The 17,578-nt window shown below is 33.5% G+C and overlaps 1 protein-coding gene across 1 annotated transcript; it reads left to right on the top strand.

The window, feature by feature from the left end:
• The first annotated feature begins 3,782 nt into the window (after window positions 1–3,782).
• Window positions 3,783–17,578, top strand: unc45b (unc-45 myosin chaperone B). Its single transcript, XM_073818945.1, has 20 exons — window positions 3,783–3,886; window positions 5,437–5,607; window positions 5,870–5,906; window positions 6,018–6,193; window positions 6,281–6,370; window positions 6,463–6,630; window positions 8,341–8,506; window positions 8,627–8,797; window positions 9,185–9,356; window positions 10,546–10,846; window positions 11,734–11,828; window positions 12,613–12,754; window positions 13,711–13,851; window positions 14,081–14,208; window positions 15,023–15,089; window positions 15,188–15,301; window positions 15,468–15,583; window positions 16,527–16,644; window positions 16,747–16,902; window positions 17,046–17,578. Exons 2-20 carry the CDS (start codon window positions 5,437–5,439, stop codon window positions 17,307–17,309), a joined length of 2,793 nt encoding a protein of 930 aa, XP_073675046.1. The 5' UTR covers window positions 3,783–3,886; the 3' UTR covers window positions 17,310–17,578.

Genomic DNA, 17,578 nt, shown 5'->3' on the forward strand with positions numbered 1-17,578 from the left:
ATAGCCAAAAATACATTATATGGGTCAAAATGATCGATTTTCTTTTATGCCAAAAGTTACTTATTAGTATAGTAAGAATGTTTCATGAAGATACTTTGTAAATTTCCCACCGTAAATGTATAAAACCTTAATTTTTGATTAGTAATATGCATTGCTAAGAACTTCATTTGGACAACTTTAAAAGCGATTTTATCAATATTTTGATTTTTTTCAAAAAATGCACCCTCAGACTCAAATAGCTGTATCTCAGCCAAATATTGTCCTATTCTAATGAACCATACATCCATGGAAAGCTTATTTATTCAGCCTTTAAATCTTAATTTAAGAAAAAACTGACCCTTAAGTTTGGTTTTGTGGTCCATATTTAGCTTTCATTAAATTGTGTTATGTACAGTATTTTTAGATTTTTTTTTAACTATATATTTTTTCTCTTATGCTCACCAAGGCTGCATTTATTTTATTAAAAATACAGAAAAAAACTGTAATATTGTAAAATATTAGTACAGATCAAAATAACTGTTTTTTATTTGAATATATTTTAAATTGTAATTTATTCCTGCGATGAAAGCTCAGTCTTCAGTGTCACATGATCCTTCAGAAATCGTTGTGTGCTTATTTTCTGCACAAGAAACATTGATAAATATAAAAAACACACACAGTTGATTTAAAATAGAAATCAATTATAAATATAATACTATCTTTACTATTATGTATAATTAATTTAATCTGTCTTTGCTTTAGAAAAGTATTAATTAAAAAAAATAAAAATACTGACGCCAAACAGTAGTGTATATATTGATGTTATATTGCCACCCTGCTCACTTAGATGTCTATAGAAACCACTGAATAAAAAAAAAGGTAATTGCAACTTTTTATCTCTCAATTCTGACCTTTTTTCTCAGAATTGCATGATACAAACTCGCAAATATAAGCTCGCAATTCTGACTTTTTTTCTCAGAATTGCATGATACAAACTCGCAAATATAAGCTCGCAATTCTGACTTTTTTCTCAGAATTGCATGATACAAACTCGCAAATATAAGCTCGCAATTCTGACTTTTTTCTCAGAATTGCATGATACAAACTTGAAATATAAGCTCGCAATTCTGACTTTTTTCTCAGAATTGCATGATACAAACTCGCAAATATAAGCTCGCAATTCTGACTTGTGACTCAGAATTGTGAGTTAAGTCCAATTCTGTGGGGAAAAAAGACTGATAGCCAATGTTCTCAGAATTGAGTGTTTATGTCTCACAATTCTGACCTAATAACTTGCAATCGTGTGTTATAAAGTCAGAATTGTAAGTTTATATCTTGCAATACTGACTTCATGTCTCAGAATTGCGAGTTTATATCACAATTATGACTTCATAACTCACAATTGCGAGATTATATTTTATAATTCAGAGAAAAAAGTCAGAATTGCGAGTTTGTATCACACAGTTCTGAGGAAAAAAGTCTAAATTGCAAAGAAAAAGGGGAAAAAAGGCAGAATTGTGAGATAAGCTTGCAATTCTGACTTTTGTTTCTCAAAATTGTGAAATATAAACTTGCACTTGTGAGTTATAAAGTCCAATTTTGAGGGGGAAAAAAGACTGATAGCCAATGTTCTCAGAATTAAGAGTTTATATCTCACAATTCTGACTTAATAACTTGCAATTGTGTGTTATAAAGTCAGAATTGTGAGTTTATATCTTGCAATTCTGGCTTAATTTCTCAGAATTGTGAGTTTATATCACAATAATGACTTCATAACTCACTATTGTGAGATTATATCTCATTCTTCGGAGAACAAAGTCAGAATTGCGAGTTTGTATCATGCAGTTCTGAGAAAAAAAAAAATCTGAATTGTCAGATGTAAACTCACAATTGCAAGAAAAAAAGTCAGAACTGTAAGATAAAAGGTCGCTATTAATTTTTTTATTATTCAGTGGTGAAAACAGGCTTCCATAAATGTCAGTATCAGGATTGTCAGTCAAAATACCTCATCATTTATTGCCTTATTTTTGCTGTAAGACGTGGCCATTTGTAAATTTTATTAAGTCTGGCTTCCGGTCTTATCCAGCTATTTTTACCATGTTATTGTGTCTTACCATATTATTTTCATGTATCTTAAGTATGAACACACTGGTTTGTAGTGCAAATGCGCAGCCTTTTGGCATTACTTGAATGGTTAATGTACTAGGCCTACTGAATATGTTGTTCTGCTAATTTATGCTGTCTAAATTGTGGAAAAAAAACACGTGGAAGCTGCTAAATCACACAGAGAAGGAATTAGTAAGCAGGAAAGGGCACAATATTTTGACAAACTAAAGTTAATAGGTGGTAAAAATACATTCAAGTAGTATTAATTAAAATATTAGCCTAATTTTTCACCTACCTGACTGGAAATAATAAGAACAAACACGAATGTTGTCAAGATTCTTGCCCTGGAAATCCTGGTTTAGTTTGGCCAAACACATTTTGTTCCTCAGACACTTTTTTGCACTCTTCTCCTTGATTTGTTATAACTTTTGGCAGCCTATAGTAATGTTTTCCCAGTCCAGCCGATTAGTACAACTCAAATGTGACCCTGGACCACAAAACCAGTCTTAAGTCGCTGGGGTATGTTTGTAGCAATAGCCAAAAATACATTGCATGGGTCAAAATTATTGATTTTTCTTTTATGCCAAAAATCATTAGGAAATTAAGTAAAGATCATGTTCCATGAAGATCTTTTGTAAAATTCCTACTGTAAATGTATCAAAATGTAATTTTTGATTAGTAATATGCATTGTTAAGAACCTAATTTGGACAACTTTAAAGGTGATTTTCTCAGTATTTTAATTTTTTTGCACCCTCAGATTCCAGATTTTCAAATAGATGTATCTCGGCCAAATATTGCCCTATCCTAACAAACCATACATCAATAGAAAGCTTATTTACTAAGCTTTCATATTATATATACATCTCAGTTTTGTAAAATTTAACCTTATGACTGGTTTTGTGGTCCAGGGTCACAAATGTACAATATGCGAGTTTCCTTCAGTTCAGTGGCATTGTTTACATTCAGTGCCGCCAATATGGCCGATTGATGACGTCGTGAAAACACTTTATAGTGATTTTATATCAATAACTGTCAATATATTCTGTGAGGGTTATGTTTTTACCTCACTGGGGTCTTTAGAAATCTTTAGTATTCAGAAAAAAAAATTAACTCAATTTATAATTCTGCATAATATACACTGTAGTTATAATGTAGTAGTGTTGTCAGCACTTTTAGTATCAGTATGTCCTAATATAATCACAATGGTGTCACTCACCAGCACCACCCAGAACTTTGCAGGATGTTTTGTTATGATTCTAACACCTTCCCCCATTTCTTCATTACTATTCGAGAGTTCTTCCATTCTAGAAAGTACCAGTCAAAGCTCCAAAGCACCAGCTGTTGGGACACACACCTCCTCCTCCCCCTCCCATCGCCCAGCTCTGGACATTTGCTACTGATTTCTCAGCTGTCATTCTCTCTCCCTAAATAGACCACATCAGAGAGAGGGGCATTTAACTGATATAAGGGGTGTCCACTTACCTGCAAAATAAATGTAATGTAAAATCACAGGAATAAACAAACCCTTTGACGTCGAATAGCGACAAACTTTGAAAGGTATAATCTCAGGTTGTCACTGGTAAAACACAAATGCCTCTGTATGAACAGGTGGGGTGAATGAAGTCCTCGCCACCCCTCACAATAAAATGGATCGATCCGTAATCCTGGTATGTTCCCCCACAAGTGCAAGATATATATAAGTGACTTTTGGGGGGCTGCTACGACTGATAAACCGAAACGACAAGAAACTACACACAGGACAGAGTTAACTCTTACAACGACGCAGAATAGACATTGACGGTACGTAATTACAATCACATGCATGACTGCTTGTTTATGAATGCATAATTTAAAGAGTTGTAGTGGTCAGAATAGGGAATGTGTCTATAATTTATAGATAATAGAAGTTGTCATTGATTGAGTTCAGTATTGTAGAGGAAGGACCTCTTAGGAGGCCACATTGTTGCCCAAATAAGGCATGAGGGTCAGTCATTTAAAGTCAGAGATAACATGTGCTTGACCATTTGCTTGAGAACACTGGAAAATTGGCACCTAAAAAGTAAGTTTGAACATGTTTTGGAATGTGTTAGGATTAACAAAGTTAAGAATTAATGCAAGACACTACAGACAAGAACACTTTTTTTAATGTGCTGATCAATTTTGAGACTATTCATAACATTTTGTTTCAGACTAGTGGAAAGAAAACATCCGAAATACACTTTTAAGAGTTTTATTTTATGTAGTATAGTGTTTTAGTGCCAGAAATCGCCACTTCAGCAGCACTTACACACAACCAGACATCACAGCTTTGTTCCTATCTATTCTGAATGTTTCTACACATGGGGCTGATTTTATACATTATGGCTTTTGACAATATTTTCTGATTTGTGAACCTGAAAATGCCATTCATAAGGGTATTAAAATTTAGATTTATATAATATGCACACTAATATGAATATGAATAAGCTTTCTATTGATGCATGGTTCATTAGGATAGGACAATATTTGGCTGGCTATTTGAAAATCTGGAATCTGAGGGTGCAAAACAATTAAAATATTGAGAAAATCGCCTTTCTTAGAGTTCTTAGCAAGGCATATTACTAAGCAAAAATTAAGTTTTGATATATTTACGGTAGGACATTCACAAGATATCTTCATAGAACGTGATCTTTACTTAATATCCTAATGATTTTTGGCATAAAAGAAAAATCGATAATCTTGACCCATATAATGTATTGTTGGCTATTGCTACAAATATACCCGTGCTACTTAAGACTGGTTTTGTGGTCCAGGGTCACCTTTATGGAGTGATAAAGAGGGAAATCTAATATTCCCTCAGTAAATTGTAATGTAAAAAAACTTTAAATCCCTTTTAAACCCTGGCTTAATCCAATGTTCAAATTTCCTTTCTCTTCATGCAAATAAGTTAATATTTAATTTGATAATGCATTATTTGCATACTTAAACAACATTTCAGAAAACTTAAATAATATTTATTAGGAAAAAAAAACAACATAATTAACACAGTAGATGCTACATTTTTATTGTATATATTTAAAAAGAAATATATATAATAATTAGAATACATTTTTATTATATTATTACATTTTTAAAGAGATTAATTCTGCTATTTTGGTTACAAATACAATTTAAGTATATATTTGTATATTTTAAAAAAAAGTGATTCTAATAATATTAATAATTACATGTTTTAAAGAGTCTAATTCTGCTATTTTAATGTTCCATGCAAGTATATTGTCAGAAAGCTCAATTTTAAATGTAACACTTGAATGAATTTGACTTGCATGTGGACAATATGTAACCTTTTAAACTGTAACATTCTCTCTTAGATGGGAGAAATCGCAGATCCAGTTCAATTAAAGGATGAGGGGAACAAGCACTTCCAAGCCGGAGAAATCGACAAAGCCATTGAGTGCTACACCAAAGCCATTAAGTCTTGTAAAGACAAGAAAGCGCTGGCAGTCATCTATAGAAACAGATCAGCCTGTTTCCTGAAAAAGGTAAGAATTCTTTACACATTACAAGCCTACACTGTAAAAAGTTTTCACCAGTTTCAACTTAAAAACACAAGTTTACCAGCTGCCTTAAAATGTTCAGTTAAATCAACTTAAGTCATTTAAACTCACAAGTTAAATCAACTAATTTTGATTGTAATAAGTTAAAATGACTTGTAGTTTTAAGTTGAATCTGGTGAAGACTTTTTACAGTGTATGTAAAACATCATATTTATGCATGAGTTTAATTCAATCTTTTGTTTTCCAGGAAAATTACAACAATGCAGCATCAGATGCCACTAAAGGTATTTATTAACATTTTTGTACTAGTTTCAGGCTCATTATACCATCAAACAGCAACATATTACTATTGATCTATTAAAAAAAATCTTCCGATTTCCTCTGACCAATTGCAGCTATCGATGTGGATGCTGCCGACATCAAGGCTCTGTACAGAAGATGTCAAGCGCTGGAGAAGCTTGGCAAACTGGACATGGCCTTTAAGGACGTTCAGAGATGTGCAACGCTAGAGCCTAAAAACAAGACCTTCCTTGAGACCCTCAGAAGACTCGGAGCTGATATCCAACAGAAGGTGATGATCAGTCAAGTCAAGATGGTTTTTTGAGTTAACATAAGGCACATCTGAGTTTCTAAAGAGCGTATCTGATTTTCCCCACAGCTAAAAACAAGCTTCTCAACAGACTCCAGAGTACAGAACATGTTTGACATTCTATTTTCAGAGGAATCAGATAAGGACAAGCTAGAAAAGGTTTGAACATTTTTTTTTTATCCTGTTCACTAAGAGCAGTGAAGCAAAAGCTTCTCAGTACAACTGAACAACGTGTTTATTGGGTCCACTAGGCTGCCAACAACCTGATTGTCCTGGCCAGAGAGGATGCGGGTGCAGAGAGAATATTCCAGAACAACGGTATGGCTTTACTCGTGCAGCTCATTGACACAGGAAAACCTGAGATGATTCTGGCTGCCGTCCGAACTCTGTCAGGAATGTGCACAGGCCACAGAGCAAGGGTAAGGAACAGCACAATAATCATTTTCTTTTTTTTCCCCCTAAAATATTTACACATCCTCACAAATTGCACCATATGCATATATATTAATTAATATATTGAGACTTGATTTCAGAATTTATATTAAATGAATTAGTTAAAAATTGTAATAATTCAAAATTCAAAATAAATAGGTTTATTTTTTGGGGGGGTAAGAAAGTTGTCCCTAAATCAACAATATGCTAGAATTTATTAAAAATGTATTATAATTGATTATTGATTATTGATTTTTGCACATACATATTAAGATACTATTTTATATAAACATATTTATTGTATTGTATTGTATACTATGAATATAAAAAATTAATAAAAAAAGTAATCTGTCAAAATACATTCATGCACATATTTAGATACTACATTATTTAAATGTATTTATTATTTTAATTTAGTGATTTTTATTTTCCTAAAAAAAAAAAAAAAATACTGACTAAAATATTTTGTCAGTTTATATAATTAAACAAATTACAAATTGATGATTAATTATTAGAAAAAAACAATATGTAATAATTTATGGAATATTATATACATGTGTTTATTTTAATTGATTGATTTTTATTTTATTTGACTGATTTTTATTTTTCAAAATTAGTTATATTATAATATAATAATTTATGCACATAGAATAGAATAGAATATTATATAATTGTATTTATTATTTCAATTGAGCAATTATTATTTTCCTAAAAAACAAGACAAAAATACTGACTAAAATATTTTTGTTAGTTTATGCAATAAAGAATAGGATACAAAAATTTTGATACATGATATGGAATACAATAAAGGCCACTGAACAAAATTAATTTGTCAAAATTAGTTGTAATATAATATTATATAATAATTTATGCACATATTAATACTATATGATATAAATATATTTATTTCAATTAAGTGATTTTTATTTTCCTAAAAAAACAAGACAAAAATACTGACTGAAATATTTTTGGTAATTTATGCAATAAAAAATAGAATTAAAAATACAGATGAATGATACAGAATACAATGAAGGCCACAAAACAAAACTAATTTGTCAAAATTAATTCCTTATTTTTGGGGGGAAGACAAACATCCTAAAATCATCGTATTCTCAGAATTTATTAAAATTGATTATTAATTCTTTAAAAAACAATAATATAATATAATAATTAATGCACATATTAAGATATTATATGGTATAAATATGTTTATTATTTTAATTGAGTGATTTTTGTTTTCCTAAAAAAACAAGACAAAAATACTGACTAAAATATTTTTGTTATTTAATGGAATAAAGAATAGTTTAAAAAAATATAGATTAATAATACGGAATACAATAAAGGCCACAAAACAAAACTAATTTTCTTATTTTTTGGGGGGGGAAGACAAACATCCTTAATTCAACATATTCTTTAAATTTGTTCATTGTTAAGAATAAACTTATATAATACAATATAATATAATAATTTATTTAAAATTACATTGTATATAACTAAAAACTAAATACTGACTTTTTTTCAAGTTTATTCAATAACAAATACAATAAAAGTAATAATCTAATAAGGTATAAAAGGTCACAAAGCACATATTTTAATTTCATGAGGTCCTAAAGGAACATCAGTCTTCTTGGTGCACTTTGTATTTGTGACTAATGGTTTAAACATGCTTGTGTAAATAATATGTTTGGCTTTTAAAGGCAACTGCCATCATCCACATGGTAGGGATAAGCAAACTGTGCAGCATCATGGCCGTAGATAATGAAGAGATCGCTCTGGCCACAGCAAACCTCTTCCAGTGTGTTTATGACTCCCTGTCTGGAGGAGACAAAAGAAATTACGGCAAAGAAGAGGCCATTGTACTCGGTAAGATAAGACGTCTGAGCAAATGTGCATTCAGAGCAACATTAGAGCAACTGTGATCATTTGACCTGAGTGGAACTGATCTCATTTCTGACTTTCTTGCTCTTGTCCGATGACTGTCAGACTCCAGTAAGGACTTAAAGGATATTCTGCTTGCCTTGTTGGAGATGATCGCAAGCAAGAAGGTGTCTGGACACGGCCGAGACCAGGCCCTGAACCTCCTGACTAGGAATGTGCCAAGGAAAGACAAGAGAAGCGCTGATAACTCTAAAGGCCTTTTCACCATTGACCATGGTATGTTATTCATAAATTATAGTATGAAGAAAAAGCTTTGGAAAACAATCATTAGGTCTAATTCTCTAAAAATTGCATGGATTATTTTGTATTTGTACACACTGAAAATGTGTATTAATTCACAACACATGTGTAATATATATTTTGAATTAATTTGCAGGGCTTGTTTTGTTTGTTTTATGGAGAGCTTGTCTAAACAGGCCAATAAAAGTCATGTGACTTTGGCAGTTTGATACCTGCTCCGAACCACTGTTTCAAAACCAATAATTCAGGTTTTCAAAGCTTCATGAAGCAGTGTTTCAAAAGCGGCCAATCACCAGTGTATACTAGTACTGCTTGGAGGACATGACTTAATGTAATATTTTTATGGAAATGTCTCAAAAACAGGTCTGAAGAAGATTCTGAAGGTCTGCGGTCAGGTTCCAGACCTTCCGGATCAGTTGCCGTTGACAGACAACACTCAGCTGATTGCTAGCATTCTCCTTGAAAAGCTCTATGATGACTTGCGCTGTGATCCTGAGAGAGACAACTTCAGAGATATCTGTGATGAGTACATTAAGTAAGTTTCACTTTCACGACACAGTTAGGATTGTATATAAACATACATGTACAGCTGAGGTCAAAGGTTTATGCCCCCCTTTTAGAATCTGCAAAATGGTCATTACATTACCAAAATAAGAGGGATCATACAAAATGCATGTTATTGTTTATTTAGTACTGACCTGAATAAGATATTTCACATAAAAATGTATACATATAGTCACAAGAGAAAATAGTAGTTGAATTTATAAAAATTACCTCTTTAAAAAGTTTACATCCCCTTGATTCTTAATACTGTGTTGTTACCTGAATGATCCACAGCTGTTTTTTTGTTTAGTGATAGTTGTTCATGAGTCCCTTGTTTGTCCTGAGAAGTTCAACTGCCTGCTGTTCTTCAGAAAAATCCTTCAGGTCCCACAAATTATTTTTTTCCCAGCATTTTTGTGTATTTGAACCCTTTCCAACAATGACTCTATGATTTTGAGATCTATCTTTTCACACTGAGGACAACTGAGGGACTCTTATGCAACATTTACAGAAGGTTCAAACACTCACTGATTCTCCAGAAGCAAACATTATGCATTAAGAGACAGGGAGTTAAAACTTTTGAACTGAATGGTGATGTGTACATGTTTCTTATTTTGCCTAAATATCATATTTATTCATTCAATACTGCCCTTCAGAGGCTACAGAAGATAGTTACATGTCTCCCAGAAGACAAAATAAGTCTGATTTTCTCTAATCTTCAAATTAAAAAGTTTTCACCCCTGGCTCTTAATGCGTAGTTTTTCCTTCTGGAGCATCAGTGAGCGTTTGAACCTTCTGTAATAGTTGCATATGAGTCCTTCAGTTGTCCTTAATGTAAAAAGATGGATCTCAAAATCATACAGTCATTGTTGGAAAGGATTTAAATACACAAAAATGCTGAAAAACCAAAGAATTTGTGGGACCTAAAGGATTTTTCTGAAGAACAGCAGGCAATTTAACTGTTCAGGACAAACAAGGGACACAAAAAAACACACAGCTGTGGATTATTCAGGTAAAAATAGTCTTTTATGTGAAATATTTTATTCAGGTCATTAAAAAAAACAATAACATGCATTTTGTATGATCCCTCTTATTTTTATTCTGAAAGTGGGATGTAAACTTTTGACCTCAACTGTAGAATTAAACATTCAATACTTAATGTCTCTGGTTTCCATTAACAGGAGCAAGTTTGACCCCAACGACATGGACAGAAACATCCATGCCATCAATACTCTGTCAGGCATCCTACAGGGGCCTTTCGATGTGGGCAATGTCCTTACGGGTCGTCAGGGCATTATGGAAATGATGGTGGCCCTTTGCGGATCCGAGCGTGAAGTGGACCAGTTGGTAGCAGTGGAGGCCCTCATTCACGCATCAACAAAAACCAGCAAAGCCTCCTTCTTCATCAGCAATGGAGTGTCTTTGCTGAAGGACATGTACAAGAAAACGAAAAATGAGAAGATCAAGATCAGAGCCCTTGTGGTAAGCAGACAATTTAAATACTGTTCAAACAGTGTTTTTAGTAAAAGGACTTTAAAGTTGTGTTTTGGGCCATTATGCTTGCCTTTGACACAGTATTTGTCAAAAGAACTAAAAGCAAAAGCACAATATGGCTTAAGGTTTTAATCAAGCTTGTTTTCGTTGCACATTTCAAAGCAGGGCGTGCATGTCGTTCACATAATCAGCTCATGATCTGGTGCTTTCTGTGCCTCAGAAATGGATCAGTTCACTATGAATAAATGCAGTGAACTTGTTTATTGCATGTGCTATGAGTTTAACCCTCGTTTAGGAACGCAATGGCCACCAGCTTTATTTTCGCAGCAGATAAATCAGCATTTCAAAAGATTTGTAGTGAGACACGTTTTTGTAAGCCTGTTTTCACTGAAGCTGGAGTTAAATATTTATTCACATTTATTTTACAGTGCCGTTGTTTTACCATATATGGCTATTAATGTTATTGTTGTTGTTGTTATTATTATTATTATTATTATATTCTAATTTGTTTGGCTTCCTAAAACACCAGTCTGAATGTAATTTAGACTGAGACAGTATCTCACAACTAAAAAGAGGGTTGAGTCCCATTTGAAGTTCAGCTACAAGTCAATTCTAAGTTTTCTTAGTTAAGAACATGGGTTGGTGCTCTTTGAACTCTCAAAGTGCATTAGATTGAATAATTGAACTTTAAAATGTACAAATTAAAAAATTTCCACTTCTTTGTCTTTTTTAAAAAATATCGCAATAAATATTGCATCATATTGTGAGATTTTGATATTGTTGCATCCCTAGTTTGTAGTTTTCATTAGCTATTAAATGAGAGCAGTTGTTGTGTTTTGCATATTTAATATAATATATCCAATTTTTTTTCTCAGGGTCTGTGTAAACTGGGATCTGCTGGAGGGGATGATTACAGCATGAGACAATTTGCTGAGGGCTCCACTGAGAAACTGGCAAAGCAGTGCAGAAAGTAAGAACACCAGTTGTCTTTTATTTGTAGGACTTGTATAATTATAAATTACATTGTCCTTTAGCTTGTAATGTAATATTTTAATATAGTATAAAACATGCACTACTGTTCAGAGTTTTGGGGTCAGTACGATTTTTATTCAGAAATAATGCATTGTGTGGATCTAAAAAGTAACAGTAAAGACATTTATAATTTTCAAAAGATTTATATTTCACATAAATGCACCTCTTTTGAACTTTATATTCATCAAAGAATCTTGAAAAATGTAGCATGGTTTGTATAAACATATTAAGCAGCACAACTGTATTTTCAACATTGATAGTAATAAGTAAGGTTTCTTTAGCAGCAAATCAGCATATTTGAATGATTTTCTGAAGGATCATGTGACACTGAAGCCTGGAGTAATGATGCTGACAATGTAGCTTTGTATCACAGGAATAAATTACATTTCAAATAGAAAACAGTAACTTTAAATTACTTTTTAAATTATTTACTGTTTTTACTGTATCAAACAAATACAGCCTTGGTGAGCATAAGACACTTCTTTCAAAAACACAAAATACATTTTTGGACAGTAGTGTAGTGTACAATGTTCAAAACTCAAAACTTCTTCCCTGGCCTAAATAGACAGAAACAAAAATGTAAAACACTTCATTTCTACTGTCAGAAACTCAAATACATTAATATGACCACCTTCAGTTACAAATGTTTGCTTTATTTGTAATTGCTTCATGCAGATGTTATGGGGTTAAACTGCATTTCAACTAGATTTGGTTTATTACAGGTGGCTCTGCAACCCTACACTAGATGTCCGTACTAGGAAATGGGCCGTTGAAGGTTTGGCTTACCTAACAAATGATGCTGATGTAAAAGATGACTTTGTTGAGGATGAACCAGCCTTGAGGGCCATGTTTGAACTTGCCAAGGTGTGTGTTGGAAGACTGAATTAAAGGAGAAGTTCACTTCCAGAACACAAAAATAACAGATAATTTACTCACCTTACCCACCTTGTCATCCAAGATGTTCATACCTTTCTTTCTTCAGTTGTAAAGAAACTGTTTTTTGAGGAAAACATTTCAGGATTTCTCTCCATAGAGTGGACTTCTATGATGCTTGTGAGTTTGAAAAAATGCTTCCAAAATGCAGCTTCAAAGGGCTCTACATGATCCCAGCCAAGAAAGAAGGGTCTTATCTAGCGAAGCGACCAGTTATTTTCTACAACAAATTGACAGTTTATATACTTTTTAACTTCAAATGCTTGTATGTCAAAAACTTCCATCTCCTTTTCTCCTCCAACGTTAAAATCATCCTACATCGCTTTAGAAGTACCGACCCAGTGTTTACAAAGTGAACGTGCAATGAAGATCAAACACCCTCTACAAAAAATGGTAAAACAGCGATGTAGGGCTATTTTAAAGTTGGAGAAGAAAATGAGATGGGAGTTTTTCGACCTACCCTCATTGTATTGAACCAGAATACACAGAGTTGACACAGAGCTAGACAAGATGAGCATTTGAGGTTAAAAAGTATATAAATTATCCTTTTTTTTAAATAATCAGTTGTTTCGCTAGATAAGACCCTTCTTCCTCAGATGGGATTATTTGCAGCGCTTTAAAGCTGTGTTTAAACTGCATTTTGGAAGTTCAAACTCACAGGCACCATAGAAGTCCACTATATGGATAGAAATCCTGAATTTTTTTCCTCAAAAAACATAATTTCTTTACACCTAATGAAAGAAAGACAGGAAGATCTTGTTTTTTTTCTAGAACAAATTTTTGAACTTTAATTTCCTTTAACTTTATCAAGTTTGACAATCCATATGGCTTAATAGAGATTTGTATATAAATGTACAAATGTGCAATATAACATGTTTGTCTTACAGTCAAAAGATAAGACCATCCTGTATGCTGTCGCCTGCACCCTGGTCAACTGCACCAACAGCTATGACAAGAAAGAGATCATCCCTGAGATGGTGCAGCTGGCCAAGTTCTCCAAACAACACGTCCCTGAGCAGCACCCTAAGGTAACATCCACAGAGTCCTGTGACGTGGCAAATCAATCCATAAAAGCACAGATATTCCATGTAGTTTCTTGATAAATGTGTAGTTAATAATTATACAAGAATTTTGTTTGCATTAGTTTTAAATGAAGTATGTGATGTCCAACTGCAGGACACAGCTGTCACTGCTTGAAATGTTTTGCCAGATGAGTTAATATATACATATTATTAAAACATTTCTCTTGTGCTTTAGGATAAGAAGGACTTCATTGAAAGGCGAGTGAAGAGGCTATTAAAAGCTGGAGTCACATCAGCTCTCGCTGTCATGGTTAAAGCAGACAGTTCTATCCTGACCAATCAAACCAAAGAGATGCTAGCAAGGTAAGACTTAAAAATGGGTCAAAAGTCTGTTCTAAACTACACAGGTGGCCAAAATGATTCGAACACTAGGATTTTCACCAGTTAAAATGGTTTTAAGTCAGTTATTTCCATATTTTCCTGTAGTGTGTCAGTGTGAAATACTCCACACAGAGATCTATCTAACCAAATTTAACTGTGGCAACATCTCCAAGACGCCTGAAGAAACCTACCTTCAAAGCTACAGTACTGTTAAACGTTTTAGGCAATTGTGTAAAAATTCTGTAAAATTAGAATGCTTTCAGATAAAGTCATAAATAGATTTTCTTTATCAGTTAACTTCTTTTAACTAAATTAAATCAACATTTGGTGTGACCATTCTTGGCGTTTAAAGCAGCTTTTGCCCAAAGTTTTTCAGGTAGCTTTGCAAGTAGGTCTCTTGAAGCATCTTGGAGATGTTCCCTAGTTCTTCTGGGTTTACTCTGTCTCAGTCTGTTCTGTTTCTTGATGTGATTCCAGACAGACTGGAGGATGATGAGATCAGATCTCTGTGTGGAGCACTGGCTGTTGTCCGACTCCTTGTGCAAACTAAAATCTCACTGGATTTTTACAATTATTGGCAAAATGAATGTTTGGAAATTTGAACTGATATTTCCTACTGACACGCTACAGCAAAACCATTTTTAGCTGGTGAAAATACTAGTGTTCTAATCATGTTGGCCACCCCTGTGACTAGACCCTGATGCTAAAACCACCATTGTAAAATCTAATATGGCCTGATGATTTGTTGTCTATTATGCTGTTGAAGTTAATACACTTACTATTTTTATCCACCCAGAGTGTTTCTTGCCTTGGCAAATGATATTAAAGATCGCGGCACCATTGTAGCTCAAGGTGGAGGAAAGGTGAAAGATTACAGACCAAACACAAACCCAGTAGATACTTCATGCAAGATACTTGTTGTTTTGGCGAAATTAAAACTTTTTACTACTATTTGTGACAGGCTTTGATCCCATTAGCCCTGGAAGGAACTGACAAAGGAAAAATAAAGGCCAGCCATGCACTGGCAAAGATCGCAGCCGTCTCCAACCCTGAAATTGCCTTCCCTGGTGAGAGGGTAAGATAACCTTTTACATGCTTATAATAAGTTAAATACATTGTCAGGAAAGCTGGAAAGGGGTCTTGATATGTATATTTATGTATGCATTGCACAGTATTGAAAATAATAATATTAAATAATAAGGGTATTTTTTGTACAAATCAAATACCTCTTTCCATAACAGATATATGAAGTTGTGCGACCACTGGTTGCCTTACTAAACTCAGAGCGAGATGGTTTGGAAAACTATGAAGCCCTGCTGGGTCTTACAAATCTGGCTGCCTTGAATGATAAACTTCGGTAAGTGTCATAGAAAATGTCTCATCTGTCATCGCGTGATCTCTACAAACATTTTAGTTAGGCATTTGTTCTAAATTCCTAAGTTTAAATGCAAATAATTTAGAAAAGGCAGAAGTCAGAACCAAAAGAACAAAACTGTCAGGTACAGTTTTTGAACAGTAAATTGTTTTATGCTTTTTAAAGAAGTCTCTTTTACTCACCAAGCTTGTATTTATTTGATCCAAAGTACAGCAAAAACAGTACAATTCTGAATTATTTTTGCTGTTTAAAATAACTGTTTTCTATTTAAAATGTAATTTATTCCTGTGATTTCAAAGCTGAGTTTTTAGCACCAGTCACATGATCCAGTCACAATTACCCTAATATTCTGATTTGCTGCTCAAAAAACATTTATTATTGTTATGTTGAAAACAGCTGAGTAGATTTTTTTTCAGGTCTCTTTGATTAATAAAAAGTTTAGAAGGTCAGCTTTTATCTGAAATAGAAATCTGTCTTTATCATCATTTTTGATCAGTTTAAAGCAATGTGTTTCTTGAACAGCAAATAAGCATATTAGAATGATTTCTAAAGAATCACATGACACTGAAGACTGGAGTAATGATGCTAAAAATGTAGCAAATTACATTTTAAAATACATTCAAATATATTTCAATTTTTTACTGTTTTTGCTGTACTTTGGATCAAATAAATGCATGCTTGGAGAGCAAAGGAGACTTTTTTAAAAAAGATCTTACTGTTCGAGGACTTTTGACTAGTAGTGTAGGTGCAATAAGACCACATAATTTCCTAAATCTTCATTGGGCTGAAGGAGGAACTGCAAGCTCTAGACACATTGCAAAGATGGAAAGGAAAATGCATGCTCACATTATAGACAAATAGTTTATTTACACAGATCCAAATCTTTAAAATTAAAACTCTGTAATTCTTCATTTTTTTTCCACAGAGTGAAAATCCTAAAAGAAAAAGCTCTTCCCGAGATTGAGAACTACATGTTTGAGGAACACGATCAAATCAGACAAGCTGCCACTGAGTGCATGTGCAATCTGGTTTGCTGCAAAGAGGTATGAGCCATTGAAAACACATTCTGCTAACCAAATATTGAACTTTTGTAGGTTTGGATGGAAATATGTCAATATAATGAGCAAATTCATTTATTTCAACAGGTTCAAGACAGATATCTAGAAGACGGCAATGATAAACTCAAGCTTCTGGTTCTGCTCTGTGGTGAAGATGATGACCAGCTTCAGAGGGCGGCTGCTGGTGCATTGGCTATGCTCACCGCCGCACAAAAGAAACTGGCTGTTAAGATTACTAAAGTGGTATGTATTATTAACAATGTCTATTTGATTCATTTGTCATGGTATGATCTACCCGCTTTCCTTGCAGTACCATGCTACTGTTATCAGATTCTCATAAAGTATCAAAGATGATTGACTCCACTATTATATTTTATCATCTACAGACTGAGCAATGGCTTGAGATCATACAGAGATTGTGTATTCATGACAATCCTGAAATTCAGCACAGAGGACTTGTGACGGTGTATAATATGCTGGACGCTGACGAAGCACTATCCAAGAAGCTCATTGAAAGTGAACTGCTGGAAATCCTGACATACGTGGCAAAACTAGAGGACAACCCCAAGAGGCAGGATGCTATTAATGCAGCTCGCTCCTGCCTGTCTAGAGCCATGGATAGTGGACTTATCAAACCGTTTTCAAATTGAGCAGAAAACAATTCGTTGTCACGTGTCATTAGGTAAACAGAGAATGGTCTGCTTTCTGGGAAAGTGGAAAGACTGCAAACCATTTGCAATATGTTTTATTTTTTAAATTTCTACTGATAAGCATAGTTGTTTTTGTTAGGTTATATGTTTGTGTGGCTGTTTGTTTGATCAGTGGAATTTGGTATTTATTTAACAAGCTCCTTTCATATTTCCTGTATTTGCACTTGTGAAGTTTTGATTCACAGATAAAAACTTTTTTGGAGAAAAGA

The sequence above is a fragment of the Garra rufa genome, chromosome 15 (assembly GCF_049309525.1).
Source record: "Garra rufa chromosome 15, GarRuf1.0, whole genome shotgun sequence".
Classification (NCBI taxonomy): Eukaryota; Metazoa; Chordata; class Actinopteri; order Cypriniformes; family Cyprinidae; genus Garra; species Garra rufa.

Coding starts and splice junctions, on each gene's coding strand:
- unc45b (XM_073818945.1), top strand. CDS start 5,437: ATGGGAGAAATCGCAGATCCAGTTCAATTAAAGGATGAGGGGAACAAG. Junction 15,584..16,526: donor GCCTTGAATGATAAACTTCG/GTAAGTGTCATA, acceptor TTTTTTCCACAG/AGTGAAAATCCTAAAAGAAA. Junction 16,645..16,746: donor ATCTGGTTTGCTGCAAAGAG/GTATGAGCCATT, acceptor TTATTTCAACAG/GTTCAAGACAGATATCTAGA.